The sequence below is a fragment of the Tachypleus tridentatus genome, chromosome 1 (assembly GCF_004210375.1).
Source record: "Tachypleus tridentatus isolate NWPU-2018 chromosome 1, ASM421037v1, whole genome shotgun sequence".
Taxonomy (NCBI): Eukaryota; Metazoa; Arthropoda; class Merostomata; order Xiphosura; family Limulidae; genus Tachypleus; species Tachypleus tridentatus.
In genome coordinates, this window is record NC_134825.1 from 165,852,142 (window position 1) to 165,870,290 (window position 18,149).

Sequence of the window (18,149 nt, forward strand, 5' to 3'; positions counted from 1 at the left end):
TTTCAATAATTATCGACCAATAATTTCCATTTTACCTATGAATGAAAAATAACGGAAGGATATTTATACAACAAATTGTTGGATTTTATTGAAAAAAAATATCATTATAAACAAGCGTCAATACGGATTTATTACAAATAAAAGTACCGTATTGTAATTAGAATACTTTTAAAATTATGTAAATTTACAAATAAAAAGATGCTTGTATTATTTCTTGATTTAACTATAATCTTTAATGCAGTAAATCATAAAATGCTGGTTCATGAATTATTTAAGTAATAATACTGCAGTAAAAATAATTGAAGAAATAATGAGTGATCCAATGATAATAAAATATGGCGTTCCATAAGGATCTATTTTAGGTCTACTACCGTTTAATTTGTATGTTAATAATATTGAATATAGGCTTAAAGTATAAAATATATGTCAGAATGCAGATGATACGGTTTTAACTGTAACTCATGTTGATGCAGAAACTGACAAAGAAATTTCACAAGTTGATTTCAATACGTTAGGGTATCGGCTTAACATAAATGATATATATAAATATATATATATGAATACTGATACAATTAAAACAATGGTAATTCACTCACAATATACAAATATTATTAATAAAATGTTTTAAAAATTAATGATGAAAGATTTAATAATAAAATAAACATTTATTTTAAGTTAAACATTTTTCTCATTGTAAATGTACATATAAACATGATTTTTAATACATTAAGACCCATTATAGCAAAATTAAAGATAATACAAAAATTTTACTAATTTATGTAAAGAAATTATGTATTTTTATCAGAATCAGGTATACGTTGTGCATTAACAATGTACAGTTCAACAAATAATATTCACTTGAAAGAAATAAACATAGTTTAAAAAAGAATGTTTTTAAGATAATTGTTTGTTTGTTTTTGAATTTCGCACAAAGCTACTCGAGGGCTATCTATGCTAGCCATCCCTAATTTTGCAGTGTAAGACTAGAGGGAAGGCAGCTAGTCATCACCACCCACTGCCAACTCTTGGGCTACTCTTTTACCAACGAATAGTGGGATTGACCGTCACATTATAACGCCCCAACGGCTGAAAGGGCGAGCATGTTTGGCGCGACGAGGATGCGAACCGCGTCCCTCAGATTATGAATCGCACGCCTTAACGCGCTTGGCCATGCCGGGCCTTTTAAGATAATAATTTTAAATAAAAATGAGGAACTCAATGCAGGTGTTACGATAACAAACGAAACTATGAGAAATCAGTAATTTAATGTAAATGCACTTTATAAATATATAATAACTTTAAATTCCTATTATAGTTTAGATCATAAAGTACTAAATAATTATATGTATAATACTAGAACATTAAAAAATAAAAATTACATAATTAATACTTACAACGTTAACCATGGAAAACAAAGTACATGTGTGTGTTTTCTTATAGCAAAGCCACATCGGGCTACCTGCTGAGTCCACCGAAGGGAATCAAACCTTTGATTTTAGCGTTGTAAATTTAAAGACTTACCACCTATATCGGGGGGGGGGGGACGTAAAAGGGTATAAAATACCGTATACAATGAGCAAACTTCCTACGAGGTTATGGAATATAAATACAGAGTTAAAAAACGAGGAGCACTGAATGATTGGTTATGAATTGGTGTTTGCAGACAAACAGATTAACAATCACTTAATTAATATTATCACTAATTAAACATTTTTAGTTTGGTTTGTTTTGAATTTTGCGCAAAGCTACTCGAAGGCCATCTCTGTGGTAGCCATCCCTAATTTAGCAATATAAGACTAGATGGAAGGCAGCTAGTCATCATCACCCACCGCCAACTCTTGGACTACTCTTTTACCAATAAATAGTGGAATTGACCGTCACATTATAATGACGCCCCCACGGCTGAAAGGTGTGACAGTGATTCGAACCCGCGACCCTTAGATTACAAGTCGAATGCCTTAACCACCTGACAATACGAAAAATAAAGTATTATATTTCTAAAAAAATAACCATCAAGAAATGGTTAGCGTTTCGGATGCGGAACGGATGCACTTGGTTCGAACCGTTATACACGCTTTGTATTTTGAGTTCTAGAAGTGTTATATAAGTGACAATTAATTCTGGTATTCGGTTAAGAACAACCAAACAGGCAACGTGCGCTATTGACTATTTTGTCACCCAAGTGGTCAATTGTTCTAAATTAGAGACTACTATAATTAGCGGTCAGGTCATGTGCTTCATAAGATTGAAAACAAAAGGAAATGATAAGAAATATTTTGAAGCAACTTCTAGAAAATTTGACAATGTTTACATTATAATATTTTCGCATGTGAAAAGGTGCACAAGGGATTTTGGTTTCAAGCAAAATGTCGATCTCTATAAACACGTTTAGACTATATAATATATTTAGAATTGTATTGTGCAGTTTTTCTGTTGATTTAAATAATATTCAACAAGAGCCTCGATTTTCAGCAGTGGCAAAAAGGCTCATAGAATGGTTCTAAGTTTTTGTTTTGTTTTCAAGTACAAACGTTTTGTTCATAGCTCCATCACTTGTCCAATTTGAGATCCAATTACAGTAGCGACTATTTAGGATTCCTTCCTGTTTTATTCATAAAAATCTAAATATCACGTTCAGTTGACGCAGTAAGATAATTTTATCTATATAAGATAAATTGTTTAGATAGATTATCGTGTTTATGTTTTCTAACGAAAAGCTACACAATGGGCTACGTACGCTTTGCCCACTGCATGAATAGAATCCCGAGTTTTAGCGTTGTAAATGCGCGAACTTACCTCTGACCTACCGGGGGACTAGAAAAATTATTTCAGTTGTAATAGAAAGTTGTGAATTACAAAATTTGTAAAATAATCTTAATTTTGCACAGAAACAAGAGTGCGCGTGGAAAGATGAGAGGAACACCAGAGGGCGTATACTAAAACGCTAGAAAATACTTTGCTGCGTGTTTACAATTATCATATACTCAATTTTTAATGAGGCGCATGCAAAGAAATAAATTCATTGAGTTTCTATAGGCATGCGAGCGAGTGCCTCTTTTAAAATTCAAATCACTAAAAGTCCAGACGCTTTCTGAGAGCCTCTTACTAAAATTAATTGTTTCCTGGGACTGTGCCCCAGATCCTTCTTTTACCCAGCAACGCCCCAGCGTGGAGGGAATCGTCACCAGTTAAACAAGCAAGCTTATATTACTTCCTTGTTTCGAACCGTGTATTGTTAGACACAGTTTCGTGTTACATTTTAGAATCGTGTGATCAGATTACTTATCGCTTTTCTACTTTTAAATTTTGCAGCGTAAAGAATGCTATAAGTTAAATAATAGTGGAAAAAAACACGTTAATTAATTAAATATTATAAATATGTACTATTGACAGTTGATCACAAATTCTTGCAAATAATTAATAAACACTAAAATATAACGGTTTCATTTTTTGTTACTAACATCGCATAATTAGATTTTTAACGTTTTTAAGTGAGTGCTCATATTTGTATTAGATAATTGATTTACTCAATTAATTAATGCAAATTAACACCATATATTGGTTGGCGGATGAGAAGTTTCATTCATAACTGTATTAATGAGCAAAAAAATAGTGAGCAGTATATAAGTATGGCGGAAACATATACTGATTTGGCTTGTCTTCTTAATAGTAGATCTTGCCAGAATTAGGCCTAGGAAATTACAAGTACACAGTTAAGTGTTTAACCTGTTTCTTTTTTGATAGGGTTATTGGCTGTGATTAGTTGTGCTTTCACAAAAATGTGTTTGTTCTCGATATTCGTTCAGAGCTACTCAAGGCTTAACCAACTCTTCAACTACTATGCTATGAATGTCAATGTTATATAACGAACCAACAGCCCTAATGTGCGGAACGCGGCTTTGCTGTAACAACACTCCAAAAATGAGCCTCAGATTCATGGTTGGAACATTAACCACTAAAGAAGTCCAAGTTAAAAATGTACAGATGGTAGCACGTTTAATTCCATATACAGTAATTTGCAAAAGTGTTAGGACAATAAAATATTGTGTCATTCTTTCCATTTTATGAGGCTAATTCTTTCATGCTATTACATAATGTAAATTTTAACATTATGGTAATGCTTTACTGACCACTGTTGACAACTGAATGAACCAGGGTGAGAATATTTATTATTATTTAGAATTCCCTTGTACTTGTATCAAGGGTAAGTCATAAGGGTTCTGCTTGAATGAGCATAATGATCAGTCTCAGGATCTGAAATAAATGTCATGGTACCCCAATGTCTTAGTTATATAGAAAGAAGCTAGCAAGGAGCTAGCATGTGGTACCATATATATTAGAAGAAATCAACATGATAGCACTCCACAAACAAACCTTGATAAAAACAGTGTTTAACACTCTATATTAAGTTTTTTGTCATGACATGGCCCAAAAATCATAGTGAATTGTCAGTAGAACAGAGAGCTCGCATTAAAGCTTTACGTGATGCTAGTTGGACTCTCCAACAAATTACTGCAGACTTGAAATGCTCCCCAACATTGTCAAGGATACCTCAGATGGTGAGATAGAGACAGATAAATTTGAAAATAGAAAAGGAAGAGGTAGAACACCTAAACTCAATGATACTGATGTTAGGTATCTCCGTTTATGTAGCCTTGGGGACAGAAGGAAGACTGTCACTAGTCTCAATAGTACCATGTACCAAATGACATAAAAGTGTCCAGATCTACGGAGTCAAGAAGATCTGGTCTTGTAGCAGTTTAAAAACTTTTACTTCGATGTTCGTCCGAATATTGTCAAAAGATTGAAATTTACCAAAAAGTACAAAAATTGCACTGCTGATGACTAGTAAAGGGTGTTATGGATGTCAGACGAAAGAAAGATGAAAGATACTTACCTCAATGTATAGCACCTATCATTAAGAATGGAGGAGGTAATGATATGGTTTTGGGGTGTTTTCTACTGAAGCATCAGGAGATATAAATGGGTGGAATACGGACTAGCACAAGCACTCTCAGATACTGATCCGTTGGTTTGTGCATTATCAGTAAGGACACTTTGATTTTAAAAGTGTTTCAACAATGTGATAAGGCACAATAGGGAACACACAAACTATTAACTGTTTGCTGAACTCAAACACTTTCACTGAGTTTCTGCTGTACTAAATATGAAGATTAATAACATTTTGATGTCTCACCTGTTACGTACCTTCCATTGTTCTTTCAATGTAGCCTGAAACCTAATTTTTGATTTTGTCCTAATCTTTCTGTACATTATTTTGTATATACATTTGGTAGAAAGAGTTTGATAAAATTCCATAAATATTATTAAACAGATGAGAAGACTAGATTCGGGTGTAACAGGAACTCGAAAAACAAATGTAAGAAAATTAAATTATTTCAAACGCCAGGTGTATGGACTTTGGAGAAATTCGATAAATTGTTTCTCGACATGATTGTGTGGACTTTGGAGAAATTCAACAGATTATTTCTCGACATGATTGTGTGGACTTTGGAGAAATTTGACAGATTATTTCTCGACATGATTGTGTGGACTTTGGAGAAATTTGACAGATTATTTCTCGACATGATAGTGTGGACTTTGGAGAAATTCGACAGATTATTTCTCGACATGATGTGACTTTAGGTAAAACTTGAACCGGGTACTTTGTCGTAGTGATATAAATTCAGGGAAAAGTTCAACAGGTACTTTCTCAGGATGGTATGACTTTAGGGAAATATTAAAGGTACGTTCTCACATTGATATAAATTTAGGGAAAAGCTTAACAGATATTTTCTGAGAGTTAAAAGATCTAATTATAAAAAAAACTAGGTTTTCAAACTCGATGTGCTCGAAATGAAGGATAACTATTGTCAATTCCATTGGAGCTGATTCACTCCTCTTAAATATTATAAAGATTTATATTTTTGTTAGGCCTTATTCTTAACTTTCTACGGAGATAAATAAACAAAATTCATTGCCCTCAGGCTTCCTAGTTTTTCATCTAAAACACTAGAAAATTAAATCACTTTCAATGAAATAATCCATCCAATAGAATATGGTGAAAGTCAAAGCACAGCTGACTTGCATGGGTATTAGCACTTTAAGTAAAATAAAGTAGATAACGTTTCGACCTTCTTAGGTCATCTTCAAGTCATCTTAAAGTGCTAAAACCCATGCTAGCTGTCTTGAGAGTACATTTTTACTTCAAGCGGGTTTCTCATCATCACGAAAGACTCAGATGAACTACCAGTTGTTTTATAAACCGTTTTTTTCTATAAAAATCGAGGCCAAAAGAGTATCAATTAGGCCTTCCATTGCATATAGCAGTAAAAATATCTATGTTTTTTTATCTGCTTTAACTGAAATTATCTCTTCTATCGCCTGAAACATAAAATCAATTGCAGCTTTCATACATTGTAGACAGATTTCCTTCAATAATGCATGAATATTTTAACCGTAGTCTCAGTAATGGTAGGATAAATAAATAAATGGCTGTTGTTTAGCACAAGCTAAAACAGTTTCGTAAACGACTCGCGTTAAGAAAGTTCGTTAGGGATATTCTTGATGTAATACAAAGTTTGATTGATTTAAAAATAGATTTGGCTGTAATTGATTGATTTTGAAGAAGCTTTTGTAATTTATTATGGAACTTATATTCTAATTTTTTGAAAGCCTAATTCATAATGAGATCATCTTCTCTATGATAGAAAACGAACATCTCTGATAACGATTAATCTATGGGAGAGACTTCGGTGAAGACGATGGTTCCTTTTGAACCGACCACTAGAATATTTGTCTTATACTTGACTATTCAGCAAAATCTCTCGATTAAAGGTTCTTTAAACAAAAACCGAACGATAGGTTTTATTTTAATCGAGCAAGAATGTTTCGAAAGATCGTTCCCTCAATTATATAAAACGAACGGTTTCGTTTGTTTAGAATTCAGTTTGTTCTTTTCTGCATGACGCATCACGAGCTCGAGGTTTACTTATTGAGAATTATTAGACAGAAAGTTGAATCTGAGGAAAAACAGAAAGTTATGGAAAAGTCATCATTTACATTTGGCCAGGTGATTATGGTGATCTGAAGGTCATGGGTTCGAATCCTCGTCACACCAAACATGCTCGTCCTTTCAGCCGAGGGAGCGTTATAATATTTCGTTCAATCCCATTACTCTTTGGTGAAAGAATAGTCCAAGAGTTGGCGATAGGTGGTGATGACTAGCTGCCCGTCCTCCGGTCTATCACTGTTAAATTATGGAACCGCTAGCGGAGATAGTCCTGGTGTAGTTGTGCGAAAAATTCAAAACAAACTAAACCTTGTACTTCCAACCTTGTCTGTTAAAAATAGAGAAGGTAAAATACATTGTTTCTGATTATGTGTGGAAAGAAATGATAAAATAATCATAAGGTGAGACGTCTATATTAAAAATTTCCCATTAGCTTTGATGTGGTGAGAAATTCGTTGCATATCCAAACTAATTGTCACTTCTTCAGGACAAAGTTTGTTGTTGTTTTTTTCCGACAGCTATTCGGCAAACCATCAAAGTTTGTTGTTGTTTTTTTCCGACAGCTATTCGGCAAATCATAGTCACTGTAATAGCTTTACCAGAAGAGGGTATAAGCCGGGACGTTGGATGCACAAATTCCAACGTCATGAAATCTCTTTAGCTTCAATCCCATTGGCTGAAGTGTAAACTTAATTGCATATAAAAGTAAAGTTCAAGGTTCGATCCAATCAAAGTTCACTTAGTCTATTGCGAAGCTTTGCACTTGGGGAAAATGAATATTATTCCTTAGTTGGGGGGGGGGTATATCTCAAGAGAAGAATATGAGAGGTAATTAAACTCTATAAAAATGTGTTATGGAACGACTGTTATAAACACGAGGAAACTGTTTATAACACCGAACGAACAGTTACTTATGTTTTACTGAACTACGAAGATCGTTTTGTACGATGGCTATATGCATACCATGATTGAGAAACGAGATATAACAAATCTTTATTTAAAGCTAGTAGGTTCAGTGTCGCTTCAACAATAAACAAAAACTTGGAAATATGAGTTATAGCTTACGAGACATGGAAAGAAATGGAAACAAAACTATCCGATTTATTAGCAATTGAATATTTAAAGCATTCGAAATATCCACACAAAAAATTAATTTGAATTGTGAGATGATATGCAAATATTAAAAAAAATTCATCTATCATTTTACCGGAGTTTCTAGTTCGAAAAAAATATTTAAAAGTTTTGTGATTTTTGAAAAGCAATGGCATCAACATTCTGTATTAACTGTTTGTCCATGAACAGTTTGGGAGCTAGTAGGACCAATTCTGGAAGGCGAACTCATGATATCTTGTGTAGTTTTCTTTTAATAATTGGCATTTCTTTTATAATTAGCGTAGCTTCCTACTAAGCTGGCACCAAAGTCACTGAAACGTGCCCGGAAGGTCACTCTTACACTGCTAAATAAGGGGTGGCTAGCGCAGATGCCCCGCGTGAAGCTTTCCGCGAAATTCGTAAGAAGCCAACCGATTTTTCCCCTCTTTCTTTTAGTTTTAAATGTTAAAACGTTATAACGGTATTTATCATTAAATTTCTGTGTTTTATGAGGGAAGCAAGATGTTAATAAATAATTGGCTTACTTTGAAAATAGAAAATATTTCGAATGCGAAAGAGAAAATTCGCTCAAAATCACTGAAATGTTATAGTTTTTAAAATATTACGTATTTTAAACACGCAAGCTGGTTAAGTCTCATACTCTAAGAAAGTCATGCTTGATTCCCGCCAGTGGCACAGCGATATGTCTGCAGACTTACAACGTTAACAACCAGGTTTCGATACCCGTCGTGGGCAGAGCACAAGTAGTCGATTGTGTAGCTTTGTGGTTAACTTCAAAAAAACTTATGCTTGAATGAGAGAGGCTCAGGAACCTCTCTGAAAGTTATTTTTAAATAAAAAATAACCTCATCACGAAATTAAGATTAATCCATGTAAAAGGATAGCAAAACAAAAATAACTGATATCAACAGTTAAAGATAATTAAGGTTACGTAATTAATTACTAATAGTATTTAATTGCAACTACGTGAGTTACCATCATGTTATTTAAGCAGTGTTAATACTAGAAAAGTTATGTTATATAAATAATAATTGAATAGATCTTTTTAACTGTTTTATTTTAAAACGGTTAAAAAGTGAGCACAGGTCAGGGAGGATATTAAACAGAGAGACTCCAAACTGTTTATGAAAACAGCTTGATACCTGAGTATTTTAAGTGTTATTGAGGGTATTAAACAACTGAATTCAAATTGTTGAAGTAAAACGGTTAAGTTAGCAAGATATCTTAATATGTTGTCGAGGGTAGTAAATAAACAGGCTTACATATTTCTGCTGTTTCCAGGATAGATTAACGTTTCCCACACAACATCTCGTGTCCTCACTACGACGCTGATACGTCCCTCGGTCATGTCAAACATGTGTAACCAGAACTGTACCTCACAGTCGGCCTGAGTACCACTCGTCAGCCACGGGCTCTTGATCTCGATTCGACGAGTCGTGTTTGGTTCTTTCACAAAATGATACAAAAAATGGCCTATAAAAGAGAGTGATTCCTCATAATTTACTCTCATGTAGGAAAATAATTTCTACACATAGAGTGAGCTCTAATAAATAACAGCAGAATTAAAACGTTATGTTAAAAACACAAAACGCCTGTTGTTTGAATGAATACAACACCAGTTCAAGTTAAGTAACAACACAGTCAATGTTTTTACAATTTCGCGCAAAGCTGCAAGAGGGTTATGTGTGTATACGTGTGATTACAGTAAACACTATCTGTTATACGAGTGACCACAGTAGAGACTATCCGTTATACGAGTGATTAGAGTGGACACTATTTGTTTTAATATTACAGTATTTGTTTGTTTTTTTTATTTCGCCCAAAGCTACCCGAGGGTTATGTGTACATACGTGTGATTACAGTGGACACTGTCTGTTTTAATATTACAGTATTTGTTTGTTGTTTTTTATATTTTAGCGCAAACCTATACGAAGGTTATCTGCGCTAGCCATCCCTAATTTAGCAGTGTAAGACTAGATGAAAGGCAGCTAGTCATCACCACCCACCGCCAACTCTTGGGCTACTCTTTTACCGGCGACCCTCAAATTACAATGGCCTTAACCACCTGGCCATGCTGGGCCCAACAGAGTCATTTTGGACTGATAAAATATAACGCAATTCATTAACTACTAGACAATATTTGAATCTAATATCATGCAATCTGCACACACACACACACACACACAAATAACAGTGTAGTTAAGTCAACACAACTGTGAACTGAAAACCGTTCTCATTTATGTTGCGAAAAACACACAAAAAACGTATTTATATTGTTACAACAACTTATTGTGTTATACTTCACACAAATGTTTGTTTGGGGAACACGATTTGTATTGCTCTGAAATAGCGTATGAGTGTCCGGAAATGGTTACGATCTGGTCACTTGTATAATAATTTTGCTAACTTAATTCCCGGATGTAGAATTATAGCTGTTCTCTTAAAGCATCATGACGTCAATTTATTATTTGATCCGTTGTCATAATAAAATAAACACATAAAAAAGAACTCTCTTCTTCTCTGGTACTTAGTATAAGTTGATAAAATCTTATCTGCGTTAGAAAAGACTTTTTTGTTCAGTTGGTCGCACCATGAGCAACCCTCTGTATGAAGACCCATATAAAAGTCATTTCTAAATTAAATATAAAAACTCTTCAAATAAGAAAGTGAATGAGAGACGGTTAATATCAATCGTTCATAAACAATGTAAACAAGACAGTAGAGACGGCATTTACATCATCCATACGTAATAGTACAGGCAATAATTAACATACGTCATATATGTTATTATCCAATCACAGTTTAGTTTAATAACTCCTGTATGTTAACATTCCACTACAGTGTGTGCTTGTGCTATTATGTGCAACGATATAAATGTCATTCTTAATGTTTTGTTTACTCTGTTTATGAAGGAGTAATATAAGCCATCTCTAGATTTACAACATCTTTGGGGAAAGGTTTTTTTATCTTTATTTGCTTACTTGTTTGTTTTTTGTAATTCGGTGTTTCAACAGACATGTGAAGATTCTATTTATAACCAAGTTCTAACTACAATAAGGTTCTAACTGTAATATTTAATCTTTTTCTATTATTGGGTGGCAATTCCTGTTTCAATGTGACGGCCAATCCCACTATTCATTAATAAAAGAGTAGCCCAAGAGTTGGCGGTGGGTGGTGGTGACTAGTTGTCTACCGCCTTCCTAATATTTTAGCACTTATAAACTAAACATCAAATATAGACACAAATATTTGTGTAAATTATCTCTTCTTTCGTACATTAGTATTGGCTTGGTGAACACTTGTTAAACATTGGGGCAAACTCCCGTGTAAAACGTGCTGTTTTCTCTTTGATATTTTGTAGTGACAAAATAAAGGTCCGACGAAGAACTCAAACAAAATGTTATATTTGTTCACTGGTCGTTAGAACTGAGTAGTACACGAATCGAATTTCATGCAAAATCGTATTTGTTCTACGGTAGTTAGAACTTCATGTAAACACTTGAATAAGAACACATGTAAAAACACTCTTTTGTTCTAGAGCAGTTAATAGCTTCATGCAAACACTTGAACAAGAATCTATGTAAAAACACTCTTTTGTTCTAGAGCAGTTAATAGCTTCATGCAAACACTTGAACAAGAATCTATGTAAAAACACTCTTTTGTTCTAGAGCAGTTAATAGCTTCATGCAAATACTTGAACAAGAATCTATGTAAAAACACTCTTTTGTTCTAGAGCAGTTAATAGCTTCATGCAAATACTTGAACAAGAATCTATGTAAAAACACTCTTTTGTTCTAGAGCAGTTAATAGCTTCATGCAAACACTTGAACAAGAATCTATGTAAAAACACTCTTTTGTTCTAGAGCAGTTAATAGCTTCATGTAAACACTTGAACAAGAATCTATGTAAAAACACTCTTTTGTTCTAGAACAGTTAGTAGCTTCATGTAAACACTTGAACAAGAATCTATGTTAAAACACTCTTTTGTTCTAGAGCAGTTAGTATATTCATATAAAAACTTGAACAAGAATCTATGTTAAAACACTCTTTTGTTCTAGAGCGGTTAGTAGCTTCATGTAAACACTTGAACAAGAATCTATGTTAAAACACTCTTTTGTTCTAGAACAGTTAGTAACTTCATGTAAACAGTTGAACAAGAATCTATGTAAAAACACCCTTTTGTTCTAGAGCAGTTAGTATATTCATATAAACACTTGAACAAGAATCTATGTTAAAACACTCTTTTGTTCTAGAGCAGTTAGTATATTCATATAAACACTTGAACAAGAATCTATGTAAAAACACTCTTTTGTTCTAGAGCAGCTAGTAGCTTCATGTAAACACTTGAACAAGAATCTATGTAAAAACACTCTTTTGTTCTAGAGCAGCTAGTAGCTTCATGTAAACACTTGAACAAGAATCTATGTTAAAACACTCTTTTGTTCTAGAGCAGTTAGTAGCTTCATGTAAACACTTGAACAAGAATCTATGTTAAAACACTCTTTTGTTCTAGAGCAGCTAGTAGCTTCATGTAAACACTTGAACAAGAATCTATGTTAAAACACTCTTTTGTTCTAGAGCAGTTATTAGCTTCATGTAAAGACTTGAACAAGAATCTACGTTAAAAGTTTCGTTTAGCGTATCGTAATTAGCAGCCTGATTAAATCACTACAACAAGAACTCACGTAAAACATTTTGTTTGTTCTATAGTAGTTAATAGTTTGAAAAAAACACGTGAAATGTTTATTGTTTGTTGATACTTAGTTATGTAGCTCCACAAATCTAATCAGAAACCATAACAACGTACACTGGTCGTTTTTTAGCACTGCGCAGAAACAGTAAATAACTAGCCGTAATACGATCATTTATGTCCTGTGGAAGAACAGCAGTAAGTGTACAGGCTTACAAGAATAAAATCTAGGGTTTGATTCCCTACAATGGACACAAACAAATAGAGGATAATTTGTTGTTGTAGATGCCATCTGCAAGGTAAAAACTTGACAGTAATTCCTAGAAAATGGTGTGTTTCTTGTTGCACTAAAACAATCACGTGGTACACATTTGAAAACGACCCCTTAAAATGCTCAGTATTATTTGACCACTAGTGTTTCAGCAGCAAGGCAGCAGGCTAACGACGCATCAGGTTTAGATACCCCCTGTAGGCAGAGCACAGAAAGCCCATCGTGTAGGTTTCTGCTTAATAACAACCAAACATATTTTTGATTGTTTTACTTAGCAACCATGAAGTGAACACTCGAAAGTAGCTTCTAAAAAATCTTGGGTTTGTTTTTGGTCTTAGCAACCACGTTGCAAACTTAACTTTAATTCGTAGGTAGTGATCCTTTCTTGTCTTATTTAGCAAATAAGTGGAAAAAAACTCGAAATCATCTCGTAGATAGTGCTTTATTTGTTGTTCTGCACTTAGCAACCAAATGGTAAATGTCGAAAAAATTACTTGTCATTGTTTGTCTTTTTTTCCCGCATTGCACGAGACACCTATGAAGATAAAATTGTACAAAGGTTTTAGTTCGTTCTGTTATACCTACTCAAGAATGTGTAAAATGTGGTGGTTTTTGGAGTTATATCAATAACACTTTAAACGTAACCTTGGAGTGTTTAAATGTTTAATGTGTTTGTTTTGGAATTGTTTTCCAAAAGTGTTTTCTTCTCTTTTAAATATTGTAAGGCCCGATATGGCCAAATGACTAAGGCAGTCGACTTGTAATCTGAGGGTCACGGGTTCGAATCCCCGTCACACCAAACATGCTCTCCCTTTCAGCCGTGGGGGCATTATAATGTGACGGTCATTACCACAATTCATCGGTAAAAATCAGTTGGCGGTGGGTGGTGATGACTAGCTGCCTTTCCTTTAGTCTTAGACTGCTAAATTAAGGACGGCTAGCGCAGATAGCCCTAATGTAGCTTTGCGCGAAATTCAAAAACAAACAAACAAATAAATACTGTAATATTAAAACAGATAGTGTCCACTGTAATCACACGTATGCACACATAGCCCACGTGTAACTTTGCGCGAAATAAGAAAACAAACAAATACTGTAATATTAAACCAAATAGTGTCCACTGTAATCACACTTATCCACACACAAAGAACATCCCAACTGGCGCATGAGACAGCAGAACGAAATACACATTTCTGAAACTGTGACAAACAACGCGTCATGTTAGGCCTGATAGACATGAAGAAAGAGATATCGGTATAACGGACAGATTGATAAACAGAATTTAGTCAGTATGATACGAGATAAAATGTTTATAATTTTAAACAGCACATGACGTCATGTTGTGTATAGGGGAGGGCGGTGCTGGATGGCCACGAGCCTAGGTTGTAACAATGTCGATAACTTTCCCGCGTGCTGAAGCCAGCAGCCGTGATATCGTGACCACTAATATATTCAAACACGTCACTTGCTGTTATAGTTTCATTTTAGTAGGAAGTTCCTGTTGGATGCAGGAGTAAAAACTGATATTTTCACATGATTAAGTAAATATTTTCTACTGCAAAGATTTCGTTGTTTTATTTAAGTTATACAGAATTTGAAGATACAGTCCTGGGGCTATGCAATGGTACACACAAGTCATTTCTAGATAAACTGCGATTTGAGACACCTTGACACGTTTAACTTCGGAAGTATTGAGACGCGTGTCAACCAGCTCAACAATGAGGAATGCGAATGTATTTTTTATGCTCTAAAAACAAAAGTGGATATAATACAGTAAAATATTTAAATACGATTCATTTAACTTTAACTAATGTACAAATATTGAAAATCAACCAAAATTATTACATAATTCTCATTGTGTCGTTCGTGTCAACTTACACGTGACTGTGTTTCAAGTTGGTCCATATTTAAGGTAGGTTGACACACAGCGCGCACTCTTCTATTGTATTCATATCAGAGAATATTAGCAGAGATGTAAGTTATCTGTTTTCGCTGTTTAATAGAAACAGGTTTATACTTTACGTTGGTATCGAAAATTCTTATCTTGAAATTGGCTGGTGACTTTTATTTAAAAATCAAATAAAGTGAGTCAAGTAGACACGGCCTCCACCAATTCGTTCCTTTGTTTTTTCAATAACGTAGATGTTGGTTGCCGTTTAAAATTGTTCGTAAATATAATTTTGATTTGATTTTTATAAATAAAGAAAAAGGGGGCGGTATTAGTCCACTTAGAAACACCTGGTGTCACGAATTCTGACGTATGTCTCTAATACATTGCGTTTCTCAAAAAGCTACAAAGTTTTCTAAACTAACTGGAAGAACGTGGTGGCGCACATTCTATGACACCCCTTCGTAAGACGAGGCCACTATTTTCAATTAAGCACAAAGTTGCACAACGGGCTATCTGTGCTTTGCCCAGCACAGATGAATAAGAGAAACGTGTTGTGGAAAATGTTCTTCAGATTAGATCATGTACAAAGTTACAAGGATAAGGGATTTTTGGTTTCTTATTTAAACTAAAAAAAAGTATTGTTAATTAGGTTTCACGAGAATAAGATATTCTGTACTGTCCGTCTAAACCTATTAGCTAACATGATCGACACATCTTACACAAGTCAACACCAACATTGTTCTGTCTCTAATTAGCTCGTTTTTGCGAGACAGAAGTAAAAATTTATTAATAACCAGTGATGGTTTCTTTTATATAGATACGTGACAAACTTTTGACCAGAAAATTATTTGTTTATTTCAGAGCAAGTTCATATTGAGTTATTTGGTATGTCCAACGAGGGGAATCGAACCCTGTATTTTATTGTTTTAAGTCCGTAAACTTATCGTTGTCTCGCCAGAGAACCTCGAAAGTAAGTAAAACGAACAACAAATTATAATGAGGAAGAAAAATACTTTATATAACAGACAATTAACTTCTAAGCCTCTTTAATTAATATGATTAAAAAGCCCACTAAAATTTTTTGATTACATGAAACTACGACATTTTACTTTGAGGTTTGAATGTTATATTCACAAAGTGTGAAGTTTCAATGAAACTACCTACGTTGAATATCTAAGTGTTTTACGTTGAAAATGTGAACAGCATTTTATTTAAGGTACATCAAGAAAGGTTCCTATAGTAACGAACTTTATTTAAAATGTCAGTATAGGGGGCCGGCAGAGCTGTTCCTTCAGTTCAAATTAACTTTTATTATCCGCTTGTGTCTCAGATTCTATGAAATCTCTTCGTGAGACGGTGCCACTGTTTAATAAATTATGTGCTTGTTTAAATTATGCACAAAGTTTTACTTCAGAAAATCAACTTTAATAATATTTTGTAGCCTTCATGATCAAACTTCAATAATCCAGTAAATCTTTCTGCCCCAGTTTATTATCACAACGCTTTTCTTAGCAGTTTTACATGAGGATTAGGGTTACGAAATTCAGTGGGAAGAATATTGGTATATAACGCGACCTCTAGTTTATGAAATAATAGTTTATGTAAGTAAAAGAAACGACCGTTTCAACTCAGCGTCTCGTTACATGATATCTTTGCAAATGTTCATTTCCTAGAGAAGCAAAACGAAATAGTGATATAATAATAACATTTGTTTTTTATTTGTAAGAGTTTGGTAGTTTGTATGTTTGTGTGATATAAACCCACTGACAAAGTCGGATGTTCATTGTCTTTCGTAAAGAAACAATTACTCATGTTAATACTGTATACATTTCATATTCAGGCGAAATTCGTGATATGACGTAGATGCTCTTTTTCAACTATGTGTCCTGGAAAACATTTTTATTTATTTTTCAAGCTTTCCATTCCTCTACAGATTTAAAGACAAGAAGCTCTGTATTAAGGTCAAATAAAATGGAAGGGTGCTCATACAGTATGAGCTGACTTTATTATACAGTGTACTAAGTTTTCTATCTACTGAAATATCGTTTCGAGTCTTTAGTGCTTTTCACACGTTCGAAAACAATCGCACAGCTGCTAGTTTTCTCACTTATACGGTCCGTAGTATCTACAAATATGTATCAGTGGTCTCACCCTTACGGTCGGCTCGGCATGGCCAGGTGGTTAGGGCGCTCGGCTAGCAATCTGTGGGTCTCGAATTCAAATCCCTGAGCCACCAAACACGCTCGACCTTCAAGCTGTGGGGGCGTTATAACTTTATAGTTAATCCCACCATTCGTTGGTAAAAGATTAGCCTAAGAGTTGGCGGTAGGTGGCGATGTCCTTTGGTCTTTCACTGATAAATTATGTATGACTAGCGAAGATAGCCTTCATGTAGCTTTGCGCGAAATTCAAAAAAAAAAACAAACTATATATCAAATATCTTACCCATATGATCCGTAATATCTAAAACTATGTATGAAAGATCTCACCCCTATGGTCCATTGCATCTCCAAATGTGTATTAGAGATCTCACCCACACGGTTTCTATAACAACGATGTTAGTTCATAGCATCTTTCAGTATGTATCATCAATCTCACTAATATCATCCGTAGCATCTACAAAAATGTATCAACGAAGCAAGCAGAGAGTCTTCATAGATTCATCTATAATTAAGCATACATATGAACAAGATGAAAAACAGTATATCTATCATCAAGCACGAGCTATGTAAGTGGTAAGATCCCTGAACTATTGTCAGTATTTCTATTCAATGATTGCTTCATTTTCAGAAATGACTTAACAAAAAGGATTTATCTGAGAATGTGAAAATATTAAAGAAATATTTTCTATGTATGTATACATGTATGGAAAGTAAACGAAGCTACTGAAAATGTGAAAAGAGATTTAAAAAAAATGTGAAAATCGCCCACGCTGTATAGTTCAGTAGAAATGTCAAAGGGTCAAAAGTAGGCTAGAGAAAGAAAGTCGGACAGGAGATTAAAAACAAGCAAACATACGATGCATAGCTATGAAGAATTGAAGATATATACAAGTGGAATAATGAAACATGTACATGTTCTACTTTTTCATTAACAAACTGTAGTTTTACTGGGATAGAAACGTGGGTTGCCATACAAAATTGTCTAAACAATAGGTATGCTACACACTCAA

The 18,149-nt window shown here is 34.1% G+C and overlaps 1 protein-coding gene across 1 annotated transcript in view; it reads right to left on the reverse strand.

Annotated features, from left to right (window-relative positions):
• Positions 1–18,149, reverse strand: part of LOC143233424 (leukocyte tyrosine kinase receptor-like) — an 89,127-nt gene that overhangs the window by 61,914 nt on the left and 9,064 nt on the right. Inside the window, exon 2 of the mRNA XM_076469635.1 lies at positions 9,388–9,598. Coding sequence (XP_076325750.1) covers positions 9,388–9,598 — 211 coding nt within the window. The remainder of the gene's footprint in view (positions 1–9,387; positions 9,599–18,149) is intronic.